Source organism: Macrobrachium rosenbergii, chromosome 26 (assembly GCF_040412425.1).
Source record: "Macrobrachium rosenbergii isolate ZJJX-2024 chromosome 26, ASM4041242v1, whole genome shotgun sequence".
NCBI classification, from domain to species: domain Eukaryota; kingdom Metazoa; phylum Arthropoda; class Malacostraca; order Decapoda; family Palaemonidae; genus Macrobrachium; species Macrobrachium rosenbergii.
This window is the reverse complement of record NC_089766.1, coordinates 47,947,297-47,972,506: the sequence shown is the minus strand read 5'-3', so window position 1 is coordinate 47,972,506 and position 25,210 is coordinate 47,947,297. Positions and strand designations below refer to the sequence as shown.

Sequence of the window (25,210 nt, the reverse complement as noted above, 5' to 3'; positions counted from 1 at the left end):
ATCTGTTCAATTCTCCTTTCCAATCTGTTCAATGGACAAGGGGAATCGAACAGGTTCCCAAAAGCTCTCTGCAGAGCTTTATTTTTAAATATACCTACCCAAACATAACTGTTTCTCCATTTCAAAACTCATGCTACTATGGGTAATTTTTAGTGAAGATGTTTTCCATACCTGATAACTTATTCCCTTTAACATTTTTTTATAAGAAAGTAACAGCAGAAACATGGCAGAGAATACCAGTAAAGTAGCAGTAACCTTAAACTATGACACTGTAAAATCACACATTCAACCAGGCCAAGACTGCCCTGTAGAGGACTCTGTGGAAAATTAGCCTAAATTAGCCTAAAGTACCCCATTTCATATTCTTTAAGACCACTTATTTCATATTTCACTGAGGCCATATCCTGTCACACGGCTATATTACTTTTAGTTTATAATTTAATTTATGGCTCCAATTAACTTATCTGAGCCAGGTTCGTGCCAAATGCGCCCATACATAATTCTGACAGGTAGGCAAGTGTGCGGGGGGACAATGTACAGATAAGGTCTGAATCGGCTATTTCATAGAATCTACGTCAGTAACTCCTACTTACCTTAAGAGACTCGAGTCCTATCTCTGGTCTCGTGGATGTCATCAGCCTTTTGATCCTGGACCAATAAAATGGGATAATATTTTCAAGAACAACTTTTTCCTGTCCGCCCTCAGATCTTAAAAACTACTGAGGCTAGAAGGCTGCAAATTGGTGTGTTGATCATCCACCCTCCAGTCATCAAACATACCAAATTGCAGCCATCTAGCCTCAGTGGTTTTTATTTTATTTAAGGTTAAAGTTAGCCATAATCGTGCGTCTGGCAACGATATAGAACAGGCCACCAACAGGCCGTGCTTAAGTTTAATGGGAGCGGCTCATACAGCATTGTACCGAGACACTGAAAGATAGATCTATTTTCGGTGGCCTTGATTATACGCTGTGGCGGCTGTACAGAAACCTCGATTTCGCCGGAGAAACTTCGGTGCATTTTCTACTTGTTTGAGGTTACGTTTCCCTGTCTCTTACAAATGTCAGTTGGGCTGCTTAGCAGATCTTTGTCACTGATGTTCAAAGAACTTTTGGTATTCGTAGAACCTGTCAATTGACCTTCGTCTGACATACATTATTTTCCAAAAACTGAGTATTTTATTCTTTCTTGGTTGATATCATTATTATTATTTCAGTAGATGAAACCTATTCACACAGAACAAGCCCACCAAAGGGGCCACTGACTTGAAATTCAAGCTTCCAAAGATTATTATTATTTATTATTATTATTATTATTATTATTATTATTATTATTATTATTATTTCAGCAGATGAAACCTATTCACATGAAACAAGCCCACCAAAGGGGCCACTGACTTGAAATTCTTCAAGCTTCCAAAAAATGTTGGTTCCAACCTCCCACCGCAGCAGACCCCACCCACACTGCAGCAGTAACTGATCACGATACAGAGCCAGTGATTTTTTCCATCGCCCTGGGGGAGACGCGAACCCGCCACATCTGAGTGGCATGCCACGACACTAACCACTCTACCAGCGGACCAGCCATATTTCACAGGTTTCTGTTCTTCACAGAAATGATTTTTTACATGATAAATGTTTTATATCCTGTCATGACTTATGCATTTAGGGTTAAAATCTCGTGTTACTGTGTCAGAGGGATGAACGTTACATAAGCTTTGGTCAGTGAACCGGATTCTTGGAAACATCTTGAATTGAACTGAATAAAGAATTTAGGCCAACGGCCAAGCACTGGGACCTATGAGGTCATTCAGCACTGAAATGGAAATTGACAGTAAAAAGGTTTGAAAGGTTAACAGGAGGAAAACCTCAAAGCAGTTGCACTATGAATCAATTGCGAGGAGAAGGTGGAGAGTACGATGGAAGAAAGAGAATATGAAAGGAGGTACAGTAAAAGGAACAAAAGGGGCCGAAGGCACGCTGCAAAGAACCTCAAGTAATGCCTACAGTGCACCAAATGAGGTGTACTGACGGCGCTACCCCCTGCGGGGAAACCTCTCCTCGAATGAATGGGGTCAAGCAAGGTCAAACATCACAGGGGTCATGCAAGGTCAAACATCACAGGGGTCAAGCAAGATCAAACATCACAGGGGTCAAGCAAGATCAAACATCACAAGGGTAAAGCAATGTCAAACATCACAGGGGGTCAAGCAAGGTCAAACATCACAGGGGTCAAGCAAGATCAAACATCACAGGGGTCAAGCAAGGTCAAACATCACAGGGGGTCAAGCAAGGTCAAACACCACAGGGGTCACGCAAGGTCAAACATCACAGGGGTCAGGCAAGGTCAAACATCACAGGGGTCAAGCAAGGTCAAACATCACGAGGGTCAAGCAAGATCAAACATCACAGGGGTCAAGCAAGGTCAAACATCACAGGGTCATGCAAGGTCAAACATCACAGGGGTCAAGCAAGGTCAAACATCACATGGGTCAAGCAAGGTCAAACATCACAGGGGTCAGGCAAGGTCAAACATCACAGGGGTCAGGCAAGGTCAAACATCACAGGGGTCAAGCAAGGTCAAACATCACAGGGGTCAAGCAAGGTCAAACATCACAGGGGGTCAGGCAAGGTCAAACATCACAGGGGTCAGGCAAGGTCAAACATCACAGGGGTCAAGCAAGGTCAAACATCACAGGGGCATGCAAGGTCAAACATCACAGGGGGTCAAGCAAGGTCAAACATCACAGGGGCTGCAAGGTCAAACATCACAGGGGTCAAGCAAGGTCAAACATCACAGGGGTCAAGCAAGGTCAAACATCACAGGGGTCAAGCAAGGTCAAACATCACAGGGGTCAAGCAAGGTCAAACATCACAAGGGTCAAGCAACGTCAAACATCACAGGGGTCAAGGAAGGTCAAACATCACAGGGGTCAAGCAAGGCCAAACATCACAGGGGTCAAGCAAGGTCAAACATCACATGGGTCAAGCAAGGTCAAACATCACAAGGGTCAAGCAACGTCAAACATCACAAGGGTCAAGCAAGGTCAAACATCACAGGGGTCAAGCAAGACCAAACATCACAGGGGTCAAGCAAGGTCAAACATCACAGGGGTCAAGCAAGGTCAAACATCACAGGGGTCAAGCAAGGTCAAACATCACAGGGGTCAAGCAAGGTCAAACATCACAGGGGTCAAGCAAGGCCAAACATCACAAGGGTCAAGCAAGGTCAAACATCACAGGGGTCAAGCAAGGTCAAACATCACAGGGGTCAGGCAAAGTCAAACATCACAGGGGTCAAGCAAGGTCAAACATCACAGGGGTCACGCAAGGTCAAACATCACAGGGGTCAAGCAAGGTCAAACATCACAGGGGTCAAGGAAGGTCAAACATCACAGGGGTCAAGGAAGGTCAAACATCACAGGGGTCAAGCAAGGTCAAACACCACACTTCTGTTAACTGCGGAACTTCTCCTCAACCTTCAAACTGGCGTGAGTCAAACTCATCGGGGCTTAAGCGTATTCACTCCAAAATCATTAAGGATCATTAAATGCAATCAGGAAATGGGGAGGAGGAGAAAGGGGTTTCAATAATTGCACGCTAATGCATTACTACCCTAACACTATTATTGTTGCATTTTAATACTTTTTTATCTATTTATGCATTTATTAATTTTTCTTTTTTTTCTTTCTGTATTTCCCTTTACTTCCTCTTATTTCTTCCTAATGAAAGCCTTAATATTCTTTGGAAGCTTCAGAATTTCAAGTCAGTGGCCCCTTTGGTGGGCTTGTTCCATATGGGTAGGTTTCATCTTCATAATAATAATAATAATAATAATAATAATAATAATACCTAGGGTCGAGGCTATTTGAACTGCGTGGTGCTAAAGTGCTATCAAGGGGTACTAAGGTATCGATGTACCGTGGGTTTCTGGGGCATATTCGGCAATTCCAGGATGCAGTTGCTAGCCCATACCATACCCTCACAGACTGTCAGGAAGCTCGCGTGCCGGTGGCAATGGTTTTCATTAACGGTCACCCATTCACATAATGACCAGACCCAATGGAGAATTAAAAATTGCGCCGAAGTTTCTTCGGCGCAATCGAGTTTTCTGCATAGCCGTTACAGCGTTTAATCAAGGCCACCGAAAATAGATCTATCTTTGGGTGGTCTCGGTATAATGCCGTGTGAGCCGCGGCCCACGAGACTTTTGCCACTGCCCGGTGGTGGCCTATCCTCTACCGTTGCCAGAAGCACGACTATGGCTAACTTTAATCTTAAATAAAATGAAAACTACTGAGGCTAGAGGGCTGCAATTTGGTATGTTTGATGACTGGAGGGTGGATGATCAACATACCAATTTGCAGCCCTCTAGCCTCAGTAGTTTTCAAGATTTGGGGCGGACAGACAAAGCCGGCACAATAGTTCTCCTTTACAGAAAACTAAAATCTTAAAAGTGGCATGAAATAGCCTCCTCTCTGACGTGACTGGAGAAAAGCATATGTTTATCAGTCCTTGTAGATCCACGAGTGAGAAAAAGGCATACCTGCGTAGTGACGCCATGCGACAGAATTCCATAACTCAATCTTGGCGTTATCTACGTGGGTGCCATTTGCGTCACCGGTGAATATTTTTGACGTATCGAAGATTTACATTTCGTGTCAGGGTTTAAATTGAGGAGTACGTTCACTTGTACGAGCCTCTAACATGAAATTACAGTCGTTACGTGGGCAGAATTATCATATGTATGTTTCTCTCTCTCTCTCTCTCTCTCTCTCTCTCTCTCTCTCTCTCTCTCTCTCATTATGTTAAAGGCCTCATAATTGATTTTATGTCGTGAAATATGAAGGCCAATATAACATCAGGATACAGGTAAATTAAAAAAAAAATAATTGCAATGGATGGACAGCCTTTCCTACACCCATCCGCATACAAACGATGTATGTATATATACATATATATGTATATATACATACATATATATATGTATATCCATTGCACTTACTTCTTTTATCTATCTGTTTCCTGAGGTAATACTGGTCTTCATATATCAAGAGATAAAACCAATTGTGAGGTCTTGAAGACTATGAGAGAGAGAGAGAGAGAGAGAGAGAGAGAGAGAGAGATCCCGCACGTACCCCCAACATCTGTCAACACGTTACACAAAAATTTACATGTGAAAAGAAACCTTAAAAATGCCATTAGATTCTAATACACCTAGGAATGATAGACCAAGTACTGGGAACGTCAGAGTGCTGGGCGTTGATGGTTCCTCAATTTGGGTCACTCAGTGGTCAATGTGGGCCGTCAGGGAAGGTCCATCAATTTTACTTAAGCGTTTGAATGCAGACTAACATAAAAATGATAATCACCTTTAAGCGTATATATATATATATATATATATATATATATATATATATATATATATATATATATATATATATATATATATATATATATATATATATATATAAAAAAGATGTATGTATATATATGTTAATATATCAGAGTAGGCACACTGACAATAATTATATGAAGACTTCTGCAAACTTTTTTCTTTTTGTTTACAAATGTTCATTGAGATGATCTGGCTAAGACAAAATTCATGACACTTTTCCGGCACCCCTAGGCACTGCCTGTGACACGACCCCCCCAGAGTGCCACGGCACCCAGTTTGAGCATCACTGCTCTAGACGATATGTCTCTGAGTATCTGTCGTCTGAGAATCACTGCTCTAGACGATATGTCTCTGAGTATCTGTCGTCTGAGAATCACTGCTCTAGACGATATGTCTCTGAGTATCTGTCGTCTGAGAATCACTGCTCTAGACGATATGTTTCTGAGTATCTGTCATCTGAGAATCACTGCTCTAAACAATACGTCTCTGAGTATCTGTCGTCTGAGAATCACTGCTCTAGACGATACGTCTCTGAGTATCTGTCGTCTGAGAATCACTGCTCTAGACGATACATCTCTGAGTATCTGTAGTTTGAGAATCACTGCTCTAGACGATATGTCTCTGAGTATCTGTCGTCTGAGAATCACTGCTCTAGATGATATGTCTCTGAGTATCTGTGGTCTGTTCAGCATTAAGCTATTTTCCTGCCAGAGGTGGCTCTGGAGAAATCAACACTATGGTCACTGCCATATTCAAACCTCTACTTCTGAAACACAGCATCGTCCATGTTTGTCTTACTTGCTTCCAGGAAATTGAAGCCCTTTCTCTCCAATTTTTCCCCCATGACACCTATCTAGCATGTCTGCCTCTCCTCCATCCTAATGCATCAGAATTATACACTCTTTTCTCCAACCTATCATCCTCCATTCTTTCAAAATGACCAAACCATCTAAATGCTCTATCTGCACTCTGAGAAATCTTTCTACTCATGCTAAGCTGGTCCGCTGGTATAGTGGTTAGCGTGGTGGCATGCCACTCATATGTTGCGGGTTCGAGTCTCCCCCAGGGCGATGAAAATCACTGGCTCTGTATCATGATCAGTTACTGCTGCAGTGTTGGGGAGTCTGCTGCAGTGGGAGGTTGAAACCAAATTCTTTGGAAGCTTGAATTTCATGTCAGTGGCCCCTTTGGTGGGTTTGTTTCATGTGAATAGGTTTAATCTACCATAGCTGTCCCCATTTCACCTCCCGTTGCTAGGTAAACCAATTGGTTCTTAGCCACGTAAAATAAGCCTAATCCTTCGGGCCAGCCCTAGGAGAGCTGTTAATCAGCTCAGTGGTCTGGTTAAACTAAGGTACTTAAACTTAAACTTCCTTCTCAATCTTTTGCACACACCCTGCAGCCTCCCTTGTCTCATATACTCTCTGATTCGGATACCTGCTGTGTGAATCATCGCTCCACATTCACGGCTTCCGCTGACGGTCATAACCTTAACCCTTGTTTAGATCAACCGAAAACTTCCACCACTGGTAATACACTTTCAGAATCCCTTCCTAAACTCTGCAGTTTCTCTTCACAATTCTACTTCCATCATCCGTTCTCTTAAAAGTTGTTTTGTTTTTGCACGCGGAATATAACACCAAGTAAACATATCAACATATAAAATTCGTGCAGCTGCCAGCATGAATATGTAAAGCATCATACTAAACATTCATGAAGACATGACACACCCTCGCCCCAGACTCACTTTCACAGCAAACCAGTCACTCTCTCTTTTAGTATTTTCACGCATGCCTCGTTTCCATCATAAAATTTTTAAGCACGCTCATCAATTTACCTTTTGCAGTACAGATCCTCAAAAACTTTCACATTCCTGCGTATTTATACATGAATGAAGACCTTACAGTATTTTACCTGTGATATTTTAAACCAGCAAAAATCAGTTCCATTAAATGCCTGAGACTGTTTGTGATTAAGTTTATATTTGAGCTATCTGTAATTGCAGCATGAATCCATGTTAAACTTTATTACAGATTCTGATATGAAAATAATTACATAAAATTATCCCCAGCATATAAAAGTGAAAAAAAATTTTTCATAAATATATATACAGTATGTATGTGTATACAGTATATATGTGTGTATATATATATAGTGTATATATATATATACATAAATATATATATGTAAATATGTGTGTGTGTAAATGCACTAAAGATTCACAATTTTTCTCAATTCCTTCCTAAGTTTCATGATTCTTAATCACATCATCAGGGAATTCTATGGGAAAATGAATGAATTAATAAATCGGACTGAACACCTAAATCTGAATGACGTTACCATAAAAATCAGTAAAATAAATACACAATAGAACATGTAAAAAATGCGCCGAAGTTTCTTCGGCACAACCGAGTTTTCTGTACAGCCGCTACAGCGTACAATCAAGGCCATCGAATATAGATCTTTCTGTGGTCTTGTTATAATGCTATATGAGTCACGGCCCATGAATCTTTAACCACGGCCCCGTGATGGCCTATCCTATATCGTTGCCAGAAGCACGATTATGGCTAACTTTAACCATAAACAAAATAAAAACTACTGAGGAGGCTAGAGGGCTGCAATTTGGTATGTTTGATGATTGGAGGGTGGATGATCAACATACCAATTTCCAGCCCTCTAGTCTCAGTAGTTTTTAAGATCTGAGGGCGGACAGAAAAAGTACGGACGGACAGAATGCCATCTCGATAGTTTTCTTTTACAGAAAATTCACTCAAAAATTATATACACTAAAACACACTTAAACATCTTCACACAAAGCATAAAATCATGTTACACGTGGACACACTTACAGTATATATGGTTACACAAGAGCACTTTGAAAACAAAATATATAAAATCATAAAACGCTTAAAAAACCCAGAACGTTGAAAATAACAAACTTGTACAATAAAGCAGATCATAGGTACAAGGAGTAACGAACTCTGACAGGAGCAATGGAATAGACGTAGTACTTTGGGTGTGGAACAAAGCATCGCTCAATTTGATATTTGGAGATTCAAATATCAGAAGATTTTGTTGGTTTTGTGCTTGACCAGTCACTTTAGAAGCTTTGCACTTGGTGGCATCATTTCTTACACTGGATAATTCTGGACTTGGGCAGTCGACAGCCAGTTCTATTGTATGACTCACCTGCCTTTGGGAGTCTGCTCTTACCCTCAAAGGCCGCCTGGTGGATCCAACATATGTTCCCAAATTACATCTGGGCTAGGTATATTCATACATAACAGTAGACGATATCACAGGGCATTGCCCTGGGTCTTCTTCCAAAAAAAAATTCTCAACACCAACGTTCCGCTTCGCCCTGTCCTTGCCACGTTACAGTGTTCCCAGAGGGTGTCATGCAATTGGAACTTGCATTTTAATACATTTTTATCTATTTATCTGTCTATTAATTAATTATTTTCTTTTTAATAAGTAGTATTTTTTCTTTTTAATAAGCATTTCCCTTTCACTTCCTCTTACTTCTTATTAATGAACACCTTAATATTCTTTGGAAGCTTGAATTTCAAGTCAGTGGCCCCTTTGGTGGGCTTATTCCATATGAATGGGTTTCATCTACTGAATAATAATAATAATAATAATAATAATAATAATAATAATAATAATAATAATAATAATAATAATAATAATAATAATAACATAAGCTGGCAAAATTCCTTGTATCCCTACTGTGGAATCCTTGACTATCAACCAACATACATTGAAAAACTCAGAACAATTCAAAAACTGTATCTTGTGTCAGGCACTCCGGTTAGTTTAAGACTAGCCTCGATGTGAAGTCACCATTTACAAATGTTCCCGCTAGAGAAACTATCAACATTATTCTTGACAAGCTATTCCCTAATCCCTAATCCTGATTCTGTACACTGCAGTTCTGATCGCCCTGTTTTTCTGAATCGTTTCCAGAATTGTCAGTGCGGGACGCGGCCTTTAAATTCAATAAATAACTTTTTAAACAGATACGATAGAACAGAATATAGAATTTAGGCCACAGGCCAAGTACTGGGACTTCAGAGGTCATTCAGCCCTGAATGGGAAATTGATTGTAAGAAGTTTTGAAAGGTGTAACAGGAGGAAAACCTCGCAGTTGCATTAGGAAACAATTGTTAGGAGAGGGGGGGAAAGTCAGATGGAAGGAAGAGATTATGAACGGAGGTACAGTAAAAGGAATGACAGGGGTTGCAGCCAGGGGCCTAAGGAAGGGACGCTGCAAAGAGCCTTAAGTAATGCCTACAGTACACCACGTGAGGCGCGCTGACGGGACTATTCCCCCTACGGGGTAAAAAGATAGAGGGCATGGCTAATGTGTTCCCTACAGGAGCACTTCCTAGATGAATGCCCCCTGGTCTATCGCCCTCTTCTTTTTAATTCTCGTCATATAGTTGATATATTTGTCCTTTTTACTTTTCTGTGAAAGAAAACTATTATGGAGATGGCTATTTGTAGTCTGTCCGTCCGCACTTTTTCTGTCCGCCCTCAGATCTGAAAAACTACTGAGGCTAGAGGGCTGCAAATTGGTGTGTTGATCATCCACCCTCCAGTCATCAAACGTACCACATTGCAGCCCTCTAGCCTCATCAGTAGTTTTTATTTTATTTAAGGTTAAAGTTAGCAATAATCGTGCTTCTGGGAACGCAACAACACAGGTCACCACGGCCGGTAGAGAGTTTCATGGGCCGCGGCTCATACAGCATTATACCGAGACCACCGAAAGATAGAGCTATTTTCGGTGGCCTTGATTATACGCTGTAGCGACTGTACAGAAAACTCGATTACGCCGAGGAAACTCCAGCGCATTTTTTACTTGTTCTTACGTGGCATTACATAAGTGTTACTGTCTGAGTCTATTTTCAACTTTTTATTTTTTTTTTTTTCCTTTTTTGTGTAACCGCATGTAAGTGCGTCCATGTGTAATACGATTTTATACTTTAAGTGAATTATTATTATTATTATTATTATTATTATTATTATTATTATTATTATTATTATTATTATTTCAGTAAATGAAACCTATTCACATGGAACAAACCCACCAAAGGGGCCACTGACTTGAAATTCTTTAAGCTTCCAAAGAATATGTTGGTTCCAACCTCCCACCGCAGCAGACCCCTTCACACTGCGGCAGTAACTGATCATGATGCAGAGCCAGTGATTTTTCATCGCCCTGGGGGAGACGCGAACCTCCCGCGACATCTGAGTGGCATGCCACGACACTAACCACTGCACCAGCGGACAAGTGAAATGTGAATTGAAATGTGTTCTAGGTTTACGATTTTGAAGTGATTTATTTTTTACTGATTGATTTTTATGGTGATTTAATTCAGTTTTGGATGTTCAGTCCATTTTATTAATAAAAATTCATTTTCCATAGAATTCCTGATGATGTGATTATGAATCATGAAACGTATGAAGGAATATACTGTATATATATATATATATATATATATATATATATATATATATATATATATATATATATATATATATATATATATATATATATATATATATATATATATATATATATATATATATATATATATATATATATATATATATATATATATATATATATATATATATATATGTATGTATGTATGTAGAGAGAGAGAGAGAGAGAGAGAGAGAGAGAGAGAGAGAGATAATACATGGAGAAACAAAACTGCAAAGAAAGTACAATCACGAAAAATACAGAAATAAACGATTTCCAGGAGATACGGAAAGTTCTAAGCCTGGGAACAGCGACCCACGTGAGTTGCGTGACGGCCTAGATTTGAAGCCACAACGCACCAATAACTCTACCAGGAAAGCAGTCCACGATTTCAAAAGATTATTATTATTATTATCCGCTATTCAGCCGCTTCACCTAGAAGTAATTAAATAGCTAGTTGGTTAGTCATTGTGTCTATAAACTATAAGAGACGTATGATATGGGACAATATGGTGGAGAAGTTTTAATATTACTTGCAAGCGTTGGGACATTTATCGTTCTTTTTTTTTGTGTGTGACTTTCTGTTCTGCGGAAGTTCCCTCGGCAAGGTGAGACTTTCTGTAGATTCTGAGTAATAATAATAATAATAATAATAATAATAATAATAATAATAATAATAATAATGTATTCATACATAACTGTGGAATTGTTTCTCCATGTCAAGACTCCTGCTACTATGAGTATTTTTAATTATTATTATTATTATTATTATTATTATTATTATTATTATTATTATTATTATTATATTATTATTATTATTAATATTATTATTATTATTATTATTGGCATGACCTTGTTTTTAAGCAAGTTCCCAGAGACACAAATATTACTATTATAATAATAATATTATTATTATTCGGAAGAATCCAATTCATATAGAACAAGCCCACCAAAGGGGCCAATGACTTGAAATTCAAGAGGCTTCCAAAGAACATTAAGGTGTTCATTAGGAAGAAGTAAGAGGAAGTAAAGGGAAATACAGAAAGAAGAGATCCCACTAATTAAAAAAGGAAAAAAATAAATTAATAAACAGATAAACAGATAAATAACAGTCAACTAAACCACCAGAAACGAGCAGTTAAGTAAATTACGACCTTATAATACCAAACAACACCAGATGTTTAGCTTTTTCAAACGTATCCATTATACAGAACTCTGACCGCGGAACAAGCCTCAGGTGCGGTCGTATTGAACTATAATTTTGTGTGTGTGTGTGTGTGTGTGTGTGGGTGTGGATGTGTGTGTCTTGGTTGATTGTTGGGAGGGGTGGGGTGGTGGGGGGAGGGACGATCTCCCGTGTGGGCGCTGTGTTGTTCAAAACTGCGCAATTGCAATTGGAAGTCATTACGGTACAATCCGAAAATATTTTTTAAAATGTATCAAATATTATAGGTGGGATAAGTGACATAGTGGCTTTGCATCGCAGTGAATAATTCCGAAGGTATGGTATGAATAATAATAATATAATAATAATAATAATAATAATAATAATAATAATAATAATAATAATAATAATAATAATATGTAAATGTATATTTTAGAAATATATATTTATGCATCTACACCACTGTGGATTTCTTCACCATTTTAGTGACTCGTGCCGTTATGAGATTTTTATGAATAATAATAATAATAATAATAATAATAATAATAATAATAATAATAATAATAATAATAACCGTCATTATCATTGGTCACAACATTTTCATAATAACAATTAACAATCAATAGCACCATCACAGCAGTGATGAAAATAACCTTGGCATTGCCCATAACAACAATGATGATATGATGATGATGAGATTATGATTATTACAATTACGAGCTTGATGGCGCGTGCTACGCTGCTCTGGAACCCGGCGCTGCCTGTCATGTCTCCCCCTACCCTCCTGATCCCCTACCAACCCGCCCACACCTCACAGTGCAACTTTCAAACCTTCTTAATGTCAGTTTCCGTTTCAGCGCTGAATGACCCCATAGGTCCCAGCTTAGCTTGGCATTCGGCCTAAATTCAATATTCTATTCCAATTCTACATTTGGGAAAGTGCAGCGTGAAATTCTCGCGCAGGTGAAAGTGAGATAAAGGCCTTCGCACTGCTTTTAATACCGGTCTTAAATCATGTCAGGCAAACTGTCATTATCCCGGAAACTACCGAAGAAAATCCATAAATTTCTATCGCCACAAAATTCGTTCGAATTCGGAGTTATGACTGTAAATGCCGACGTTAAATGAACTCATCGGGATAAAATTCGCTTAAGACCTCATTACGAGACGTATGAGCTGAGGTAAAATCAAGCTATCTTGACAATATTGATCTGAAATCGCATCTACCCTAATTCAGTGACATCTCGTAAAAAGGTTATTTATTTACACTGACTTTCCCGTCGTAAATGTTGTCTGAACTATTCAATGTCAGCTGCAAAGGTGGGCGAATGTAAATGTTCAAGGACAATTTAGCAGCGACATGAAAAGTTCAGTGATCTAACCGAATGAAATTTGTTTGGCGAAATAACGCCAATAAATATTACAGCGCTTGTGCAAAATGCATTGCGGAGTCAGTGTGCTGTAAGAGGCGTTTTAGATAATGAATGAGCAGGCAAAAGCGAATTGCAAAACGCTGCATAATGCGAAAGCAATATATTGATGACAAGCTCGTACCTCAAAGTGCAGCATGAGTTATAGATTTTATTATTATTATTATTATTATTATTATTATTATTATTATTATTATTATTATTATTATTATTATTATTATTATTATTAGTTGACCTCTATTCGTTGGAACAAGCCCACCAAAGGGGCCACTGACTTGAAATTCATTCTTCCAAAGAATATGGTGTATTATTATTATTATTATTATTATTATTATTATTATTATTATTATTATTATTATTCAGTAGAAAAACCTATTCACATGGAACAATCTCCACCAAAGGGGCCACTGACTTTAAATTCAAGCTCCCAAAGAATATGGTGATTATTATTATTATTATTATTATTATTATTATTATTATTATTATTATTATTATTATTATTTCAGTACATGAAACCTATTCATTGGAACAATCTCCACCAAAGGGGCTACTTAATAAAAAAGAAAAAAAAATTAATAAATTAACAAAGACAAAAATGCATCAAAATGCAAGAAGAATAGCATTAGGGGAGGCTGTACCACAGTCCAGGGTGTGAGGAGGAATCAAGGACCTCTGGGACTCTGGACAAGTTCGACAGCGAGGCTAAACATTGACAGCATATTGGTGCTCTGCTGTTCAGCGAATCTAGTTTCGCTCTCGGCAGATGAATGGGATCAGGGATCAATTGTGAATGTGAAAGTTGAAATACGACTTATGAACGAAATGTCTCATAAGATCATCTGTAATAAAGGCTTCAGATCAATAGCCCAATTAAGTATATCATGCACGTAATTAAGTCATAGTTAAGACATAATGAAGTCAGGCGTGAAATAAATAGAGCAATGTCTCGATGTCGAACTTCTCCAGAGTTCCAGAGGTCCTTGATTCCTCCTCAGACCATTGGACTGTGGAACAGCCTCCCTTCTGAGGATGTCGTGCAGTTGGAACTTCTTCTTCTTCAGAAGTTCAAGCGAAGATGCAATGCATTACTGCCCTAAGGCTATTCTCCTTGCATTTTAATACATTTTTATCTATTTATTAATCTATTCATTTATTTTTTCTTTTTTAATAAGTGGGACCTCTTCTTTCTGTATTTCCCTTTACTTCCTCTTACTTCTTCCTAATGAACACCTTGATATTCTTTGGAAGATTCTTGAATTTCAAGTCAGTGGCCCCTTTGGTGGTCTTGTTCCATATGAATAGGGTTCATCTTCTGAATAATAATAATAATAATAATAATAATAATAATAATAATAATAATAATAATAATAATAATAATAATAATAATAATAATAATAATAATGCGAAATTGCAAAGTCATCAATTTCTGAGACGTTGAGAGAGACGGAGACTTTGGTCAGAGATTTCATGTACAGAACAGAATAGAATATACAGAGTTTAGGCCAGAGGTTAGGCACTGGGACAAATGAGGTCATTCAGCGCTGCAACGGAAACTGAAAATAAAGAGGTCTGAAAGGCGTAACAGCAGGAAAACCTCAAAAGCCGTTGCACTGTGAATCAATTGTTAGGAGAGGGTTAAGGAAAGTAAGGTGGAAGAAAGAGAATATGAACGGAGGTACAGTAAAAGGAACGAAAGGGGTTAATTATAATTGCTAAAGGCTTGCTCAAGCGGCGCACTGTAGGCATTACTTAAGGTTCTTTGCAGCGTCCTTTCTATCAATTGTTACACGGTGCAACTGCGAGGTTTTCCTCCTGTTACACCTTTCAAACCTTTCGCTGTCAATTTCCGTTTCAGCGCTGAATGACCTCGTAGGTTCCAGCGGTTGGCCTCTGGCCTAAATTCTATATTCTATTCTGTCTGTCTCTCTTTGCTAATACAAGTTTTCTGTACAGCGTATAATGCTGTATGAAACTCTCAGCCACGGAACGTTGGTGCCCTGTGTTGTTGGTACCAATAGCGATGCCAGACGTACGATTATGGCTAACTGTAACCTTAAGTAAAATCAAAACTGCTGAGGCTAGAGGGCTGCAATTTGGTATGCTTGATGATTGGAGGGTGGATGATCAACATAACAATTTGCAGCCCTCTAGCCCCAGTAGTTTTCAAGATCTGGGGGCGGACAGACAAATAGCCTTCTCCAAAATATAAAACTAATAAAATAGCATTGAATATCCGTAATTAAATTAGATCCATCTGCAATAAAGAGTAGATGACAGAGCAGAATAAAGTTTGTACTCGAAATGGAAGAAATTATCCAATAGAGAGAGAGAGAGAGAGAGAGAGAGAGAGAGAGAGAGAGAGAGAGAGAAGATTCTGGTTAATTGACACAAATTTCTGTCAACATAAAAACACACTCACATTATATATATATATATATATATATATATATATATATATATATATATATATATATATATATATATATATATGTGTGTGTGTGTGTGTGTGTGTGTGTGTGTGTGTGTGTGTGTGTGTGTGTGCAATCCACGTTGCAGCTGTGAGCAACAACTGTTTACAATCCACAAAGACAAGTGCAGATGTACAGATGTTCCTCGGACTCATAATTTACTGACACGTGACTCTCTCTCTCTCTCTCTCTCTCTCTCTCTCTCTCTCTCTCTCTCTCTCTCTCAATTACTCTGTACTGCGCAAGGATTTATTACCAATATTTTTATGCTATTTTTCTCTTATAGGTATTATTGGATATTTGTGATTATTGTCCGTCTGTTACAAGATGTAACGAATTATTATCCAGAGAGAGAGAGAGAGAGAGAGAGAGAGAGAGAGAGAGAGAGAGAGAGAGAGAGTCACGTGTTAGTAAAGTATATGAGTCCAATGAACATCTTTACCGCCTTTGTGGAATGGGCACAGTAATTATTCACATATGCAACGTTGAATGCATAACACACACACAAACATACGCACACGCACACACACACACACACACATATATATATATATATATATATATATATATAATGTGAGTGCATGTTGTGTATTGTCAGAAATATTTTCTCATTAAATGGAATCTTGACTTCTCTCTCTCTCTCTCTCTCTCTCTCTCTCTCTCTCTCTCTCTCTCTCTCTCTCTCTCTCTGTTATACCTGTTTCCACTATGAATAACTACTTTATTTAATTCTACCCATCTGCTGAGATTTCCTAACATTTACACTTTATTGCAGATGGATTCAATTTAATTACCGACATTCTGTGCTATTTTGAGTTTTCCGTAAAAGAAAACTATTATGGAGTTGACTATTTGTCTGTCCGTCCGCACTTTTTCTGTCCGCCCTCAGATCTTAAGAGCTACTGAGGCTAAAGGGCTGCAAATTGGTATGTTGGTCATCCACCCTCCAATCATCAAACATACCAAATTGCAGCCCTCTAGCCTCCTCAGTAGTTTTTGTTTCATTTAAGGTTAAAGTTAACCATGATTGTGCGTCTGGCAACGCTATAGGTACCAACAAGACAGGTCACCACCGGACTGTGGCTGAATTTCATGGGCCGCGGCTAAGAGGTTTCGTGAGCCGTGGCTGAGGCCACCACCGGATCGTGGCTGAGTTTCATGGGCCGCGGCTAAGAATTTCAAGGGCCCTGGCTGAAACTTTCATACGGTATCATAAGCAGTATAGAAAACTCGAGTGCGCCGAAGTTTACTTCTTTATTATAGCTACCAGTTTCTCTATAAGTGATTATTATGTGATTATTAGTAACAGGAAAAAATCGTTATTTCATACAAATACCAGTTCGTTGTTCAGCTGCTTTATGAGGTAATATCATGATGTTTTGCATGTATGAAATGTTTAAGATGATAAGATGATAAGTGAGGATAGCGTTCAAATGTATGATTACTGTTACATTGATATATATATATATATATATATATATATATATATATATATATATATATATATATATATATATATATATATATATATATATATATATATATATATATATACATATATAAACATACATATAAATATATATATATATATATATATATATATATATATATATATATATATATATATATATATATATATATATATATATATATATATGCATATAAATATGGATATTATACTGTATATATCTGCAACCATTTTATTCCTTTTAATGTACCTCCAGATGGGGGTGGAACATATTCTCTCTGGAACAGCCTACTTTCCATCCTCTCCTGACAACTGTTTCACGGTGCAACTGCTTTGAGGTTTTCCACCTGTTACGCCTTTCAGACCTCCTACTCTCAATATCCCTTTCAGCGCTGAATGACCTCATATGACCCAGCGTTTTTGGCGGAGATGAAAATAACGCAGAAAATACCTGAAAACTGACTTGAATACTCACATTGTGCTCTACTGCCGGGAACACCATCGTAAATAACACTAGTAGAAATCTACGTGGACGCCTGGAAAACAAAAACGGTATAATCTTCATATAAAAAGCAAGAATAGAATGCAAAATTCAGGCCAGAGGCCAAGCGCTGGGACCTACGAGGTCATTCAGCGCTGAAACGGAAATTGAGAGTAGAAGGTCTGAAAGGTGTAACAGGAGGAAAACCTTTTAGCAGTTGCACTTTGAAACAAATGTTAAGAGAGGGTTGAAAGTAAGATGGAAGAGAGAGAATATGAACGGAGGTACAGTAAAAGGAACGAAAGAGGTTATAGCAGCTAGGGCCTAAAGAAGGGACGCTGCAAAGAACCTAAAGCAATCCCTACAGTGCACCGCATGAGGTGCACTGACGGCACTAACCCCCTAAGGTGCATGAAAAAAGCAAGAAAAGTAAATTACCTTAAAAAAATAATTTTTTCAACACTGGAATTCAGTTATCTTGATTCTTGTACACATCCTTTGTCCTGGAGAGAGAGAGAGAGAGAGAGAGAGAGAGAGAGAGAGAGAGAGAGAGAGAGAGAGAGAGAGAGAGAGAGAGAGAAAGTAATAACACTACAAAGAGAAATAATTCACGAAAACAAATCTCGGGAGTAAAACTCTACGGAGTCCAACATCCACATTTCAATTACCTGACGAAAGCCTGCAATATTTTTCTGTTAATTTAGACTTTTGGAAAACGTGTAACTGGCCCTACCAAAATAAAGAGTAGGGGGGCTAGGTCGGTGAAAGGTTATATTGGATACAACAGAAGCCAAAATAAATATCTAATGTCATCCTATATTTGAAATTAAATCTGCGTCATCAAAGGGTTAAACTGAGATGACCTGAAACCTTGGTATTAAAACGTAGAAGGATAATGTCCGCTATATGATAAAGAGTAAAACTTTGGTATTATTATTATTATTATTATTATTATTATTATTATTATTATTATTATTATTATTATTATTATTATTATTCAGGAGATGAAACCTATTCATATGGAACAAACCCACCAAAGGGGCCATTGACTTGAAAGTCAGGCTTCCAAAAAATATTATTATTATTATTATTATTATTATTATTATTATTATTATTATTACTGTTCAGAAGATGAAACCTATTCATACGGAACAAGCCCACCAAAGGGGCACTGACTTGAAATTCAAGCTTCCAAAGAATATTATGGTGTTCATTTAAATAAAGTTAAAACCACTGAGGAGGCTAGAGGGCTGCAGTTTGGTATGTCTGATGACTGGAGGGTGGATGATCAACTTACCAATTTGCAGCCCTCTAGCCTCCTCAGTAGTTTTTGAGATCTGAGGGCGGACAGAAAAAGTGCGGACAGAAAAAGTGAACAGAAAAAAGTGCGGACAGAAAAAAAGTGCCGACAGAAAAAAGTGCGGACAGAAAAAAAGTGCCGACAGAAAAAAGTGCGGACGGAGAGACAAATAGCTATCTCCATAATCGTTTTCTTTGACAGATAACTAAAAATGGAAGATTTCTGTCCCAGAGGTTTTAATGAACGGAAGTTTGGCGTCCATAAAGAGTAGAAAGGTTAAACGCAATCCTCCAATATAATAATAATAATAATAATAATAATAATAATAATAATAATAATAATAATAATAATAATAATAATAATACATTTAATTTAGGTCAAGGCCATATACATAGAATATTCACAGTAGGGACAATAACATTCATCAATCTAGGTACACCAGATAACGTGATAAAAAATGATAATAGGCAATTCCACACAGTTGCTGAATAAACAGAAATAACAATATTCATAATAATGGTAATGACAGTAATTATATTGAGAATAAGAATAATATATATAATAAATATATATATATATATATATATATATATATATATATATATATATATATATATATATATATATATATATATATATATATATATATATATATATGCACACACACATTTTCGATATATATATATATATATATATAATATATATAAATAAATAAATATATAATTATATGTATATATATCGAAAACGATAATTAAAAAACTGAATGCAAGCAATTAATTTCAGCTCAGGGATTCAATCATTGACGACTTGATATTTTTAAATGGCTCTACCATAAAACTGTGATTTATCGAGGACGAAGCAATAAATCCTTAGCTGCACATACACACATACGTACACACATACAAACACACGCGAACGCGCGCAAACACACACACACACACCAATACATTTGTATTAAGTGGGTTACGGGCAGTTCTTACTAAATTTATCATAATCATCATTTTCAATATTATCAATGTTGACAATCGTAAATAGCTTGGACAGATGACAAGAAATTTTAAAAACCTTCAGAGCAAATTTTAATGTCTGTGAATATTAATATATCCACTTTCCTGCGTAATAAAAAATCCGTGGTGAAAAAAAATAATAAATCTGGGTAGCATTTATATTAATTGAAAAATAAAGACATTCTCACTGAGACAATAATGTGCACCATTTCCTACTTTCTTACTAAACATGGAACTCAAAAAAAAAAAACTGTTTGTGAAAAAAAATTTATTAGAAATATTGCAATTGATGTCAGAAAAGGAAACGTGTTCATGAAGAAATAATAATTTACTGTATAGAAATACTATTCTCTATTAAAGTGAAAAACGCGCCGAAGTTTCTTTTTGGCGCAATCGAGTTTTCTGTACAGCCGCTACAGCGTATAATCAATGCCACCTAGACCTATCTTTCGGTGGTCTCGGTATAATGCCGTATGAGCCCCGACCCATGAAACTTTAACCACTGCCCCGTGGTGGCCTGGCCTATATCGTTGACAGACGCACGATCGTGGCTAACTTTAACCTTAAATATAATAAAAACTACTGCGGCTAGAGGGCTGCAATTTGGTATGTTTGATGACTGGAGGGTGGATGATCAACATACCAATTTGCAGCCCTCTAGCCTCAGTGGTTTTTAAGATCTGAGGGCGGACAGAAAAAGCGCGGACGGACAGACAAATCGCCATCTCCATAATAGTTCTCTTTTACAGAAAACTGAAAATGGGAGATTCCTTTTCTGGGAATAAGAATTCATTCACGAGAACATTTTGCCCGCGAACAAAAAAGAAACCTCCGCCACAATTATTTAATTATTTATTTCATGTTAATGGATTCAAACCCTCCCTTTGTTGAAGACGGGGGGGGATTAGGAACCCCAAGCCTTCAGGAAATAATTTATTGGAAATAAATATAGAGAGAAATATGGAAAGATATCACCACATTATCTTTGTTCATGGCGCGATAAGAGAGTCATAAAACTGGACAATGACTTATTACTGGCGGCTTCTACTACTGACCACATCGAGACAAGAAGGGCTCTTGATAAACTGGCGTCACAATTTGTATGGTCATAGACGACGGCGCTGCAAGACTGGAAAAAAAGTAAAAAAAAAAAAAAAATTATGGAATGTAGTAAAAGTCAGGAAGAGCAAAAGTAGGGATAAAATTCTGAAGCCTGGTTGCAAAAGATAGCCAGGAAGGACCCTTGATAAATTGGCGTCACAATTTGTATGGTCAAAGACGACGACGCTGGAAGACTGGGCATAAAAGTGAAAAAAAAAAAAAATGATAGAATGTTGTAAAAATCAGTAAGAACAAAAGTAGGGCTAGAATTCCGGAGCCTGGTTGCAGAGGATAAGCCACCATCAAGCAGTGTAATCCGGGGATTAAACTAAATTGCTTTGTCTAAGACAAGTCCTGAACAAGAAAATATGGCCAGGGGGCGTTGATCAATCTGTCCCGTCGTAAATTACACATGTGGCTGAATCTATAACATTAAGCGGTAAAATACTTTATTTTCGTGATCTGGTCTTACGTAATAATAATTCTATTGCTCTCTCTCTCTCTCTCTCTCTCTAAATACACACATACAGTCACATATACATATATATAAATACATGCATAATTACATGTAACATAATTCCATACACATGGAGTAAAACTATTATAATATTATAATGAGAACTCGAAGATTTAATGTTGGACGCAACGAGATACTACTCCAGTGCATACAGGTTGCATATATATATATATATATATATATATATATGGTTATTTAATTTCTACAAACTTTTTAAACTTCCATCAACCGATTACTAAAATTCTGCGTATGCCATAAATATACAACAACAATAGTCCTTTACTTTATTCTTCCTCTTATTATTATTATTATTATTATTATTATTATTATTATTATTATTATTATTATTCTCCCACGTCCATCTCATCGCATGCAGGCCTTCCACACTCACAAGAAGACTGTCATTAACCTTTTGCCTCCATAACGATTTGCTCTTAAATGGGTCACCGTTATCAACAGCAATATCTTATCGCGTCCGAACCCCTTCACGGATGGCTACGCGGTTTATCGGTGAATTTCACTTTCGCCGTATTTATCTGCATTTATCCTTCCTCCATTAAATCGCAACGTTATAGAAGATAATGTCTAGATGATAATTATTCACTCGTGTACGATAATGGCTGATCTTTAATATATACATGTCAATTAGAGCTGGTTAAAGCCAGCAGCCAGCCATTCGAACGCCACCCCGCCTTCCTTCCTCTTCTTCTTCGCGCCGAGAAGAATCATGACACCGGTTGATGCAAAAGTTTCAACCGGTCGATCGGAATTGTGTGGCGATAACGTAACAGTCACGTGTTTGGATGGGGGACGGAGGCGTTACTTTGTGTACGTGTGTGTGTGTGTGTGTGTGTATGTGTAAGCGGCAGCAAAGTGTACGCCCGGGAATATGCGCCGGGTGTAGGTGAGTGAGTTCCCGCGCGCGCGCGCCACAAAGCCCGAGACAATGACTCCTAACTAGGACTTCTGCGCCACACACCGCTCTCGCCGCTACTCCCTGAGGGTGGAAGTCACTCTGTGAGGTGGAGTTGCGTTTTCGTCACTTCCGTGTCTTGTTTTGTTTATCGTTTGTCTTTTTTTTTCGTTTGTTTTTTGTTTATTATTGTTGACTCTCCTGTTTGCGAGTGCTTTTGTTGTTGACTTCATTTTTCATGATTGTTTTTGTATGTCGTTTACTATAGTTTTTATAAGTGTTTATATGGTTTGCTATAATTTTTCTTGAGTGATTTTATAGTTACGATAAAAAGACGAACTTCTTTTACGCATTTTAATTGGCTACTACAGTTAAACAACATTACATCTTTACACCGTAAACTAACGAACGGACAAAGTTGAAATGAACAAACATTACGAACAGTATCCAATCCACTGTGTAATTCGCGAAGTAATGGGGTGGATTATGTAATGGTGCAATCGAATAAGTGAGAGCCCGCCCTGTAATTTGTGTGTTTGTGAACGCAGCCTGCAGTGTGTAGGTTTGTGCTTCATTATAACTGAAAACAAACATTTGAAGTTTGTTATACCTATTGAGAAAAAATTTGATGTACGTTATAGATGAAAAATAATTATTTAAAAAATTATCAAAATGAACATTACAGTGATATAACATCACAGAAACGAGTGCAATTACCTCCATAAACTGAAAATAATTAAGAGATTATCATGACGGAAGCATAATAATCGTGATAATTGCAACGGTGCAACTCTCCCTGTCTCCTTGTGCATATGAATCACAATGGCCATTACTGCTGTCTATAACATATAATCGACCGATAATTCTTTTTTTTTTTTTATCAAGGATATGAATGATTTCATTAATCTTTGCCACCTCCGGTAATTGGCAAGGGTTACAGAATTACGGCGTTCCTGGGAGCTGAGTATTACAGGTACGAATGTTTCTTTTTCGTGTATTTTTTTATAAATCAACATAGATTAGATGAAAGAGTGCATTTAGATAGCACGAACTTTGTCGCAAAAAATAACCATGTTCACTAACGGATCCAGGACTTGGGGGGCAACTGGGCACGTGCCCCCCATGATAAATAATGACAGAATAATAATAATGAAGATTTAGATAATAAAATAACATAAATGAGAAATATAGAAATGGGAAAAAATAAAAAATCTATCTAAAAATCTATCTATCTATCTATCTATCTATCTATCTATCTATATATATATATATATATATATATATATATATATATATATATATATATATATATATATATATATATATATATATATATATAGATCCGCTAGTACCAGAATTCTGTTGTTATATGAAACGCAGAGTAACTCAGCCTCTGACGCATAAAAAGAATTAATTGACTGACTTCTGAAAATTTAGCTCAGGAGCCAAGCACTGGGGCGCATTCTGCCATTCAGTGCTTCCACAAACGAATGAATTTGTTCAAGCAAAATAAAAAAAGGATCTTTCTTAGATAGTGACACCCAATGGTTTTCGGGGGTCGTTAACTAGGACTAATATTTCTGGGGGGTCATTATCTTTATGATATTGATAGTCTTTTGTTTATGTTTTTACGGAAATCCCCAACGGGCTTGTACTAAACACGCCGCAAAGGTGGATACATACCTGGTCGAAACCTTTGGGGGTCACTAAGTGAAAAAGATCCTAAAAAAAAAAAAAATTTAAAAACGACATGAATCTCGCCTTGTCCACATAAAAGAGAACAAAATATGTTCCTCGCTGCATACTGAATGACGAACTCCACATGTGCAACATGAAAGTACTTAGATCTGTAAATACCACATTAAAAAAGTACATGAGTTCTACATTTGCTACGTACGAAGTTAACACATTTTTCTCTGCTACTTAAAGAGGTACCCCGTAGGGGGGGTAGTGCCGTCAGCGCACCTCGTGCGGTGCACTGTGGGCATTAGTTAAGGTTCTTTGCAGCGTCCCTTCCATGACCCCTAGCTGTGACCCCTTTCATTTCTTTTACTGCACCTCCTTTCATATTCTCTTTCTTCCATCTTACTTTCCTCAACCCTCTCCTAACGATTGATTCACAGTGCAATTGCTTTGAGGTTTTCCCTCTGTTACGCCTTTCAAACCTTCTTACTGTCAATTTCCATTTTAGAGCTGAATGACCTCATAGGTCCCAGCGCTTGGCCTTTGACCGAAATTCTATATGCTGTACTATGCTGTACATGAAGTTCTCATCCAGAAAAATTATTCATAAATGATTTAAATGAAAATGAGCTTCCTCAGTTAAACATCTTGCTGAAGGGATTCAAATGATTTCAGGAATATAAATTTTTTATATAAAGGACAATTCCTGTGTTGTTTCTTACCTGCAAAATGACTCTTTTGGCAAAAATAATATTGAAAGTTGTTAACAAAAGGTCATATGCTGACAAC

General features: G+C 37.5%; 2 protein-coding genes across 2 annotated transcripts in view; both read left to right on the top strand.

Moving 5' to 3' along the window:
• Positions 1 to 2,068: 2,068 nt before the first annotated feature.
• The window catches only part of LOC136852840 (filaggrin-2-like), a 39,107-nt gene continuing 15,965 nt past the window's right edge, over positions 2,069 to 25,210 (top strand). Inside the window, exon 1 of the mRNA XM_067127745.1 lies at positions 2,069 to 3,490. Coding sequence (XP_066983846.1) covers positions 2,069 to 3,490 — 1,422 coding nt within the window. The remainder of the gene's footprint in view (positions 3,491 to 25,210) is intronic.
• Positions 22,614 to 25,210, top strand: part of LOC136853163 (uncharacterized) — an 84,145-nt gene continuing 81,548 nt past the window's right edge. The window contains exon 1 of the mRNA XM_067128494.1: positions 22,614 to 23,711. The gene's annotated coding sequence lies outside the window, so the exon portion shown is untranslated. The remainder of the gene's footprint in view (positions 23,712 to 25,210) is intronic.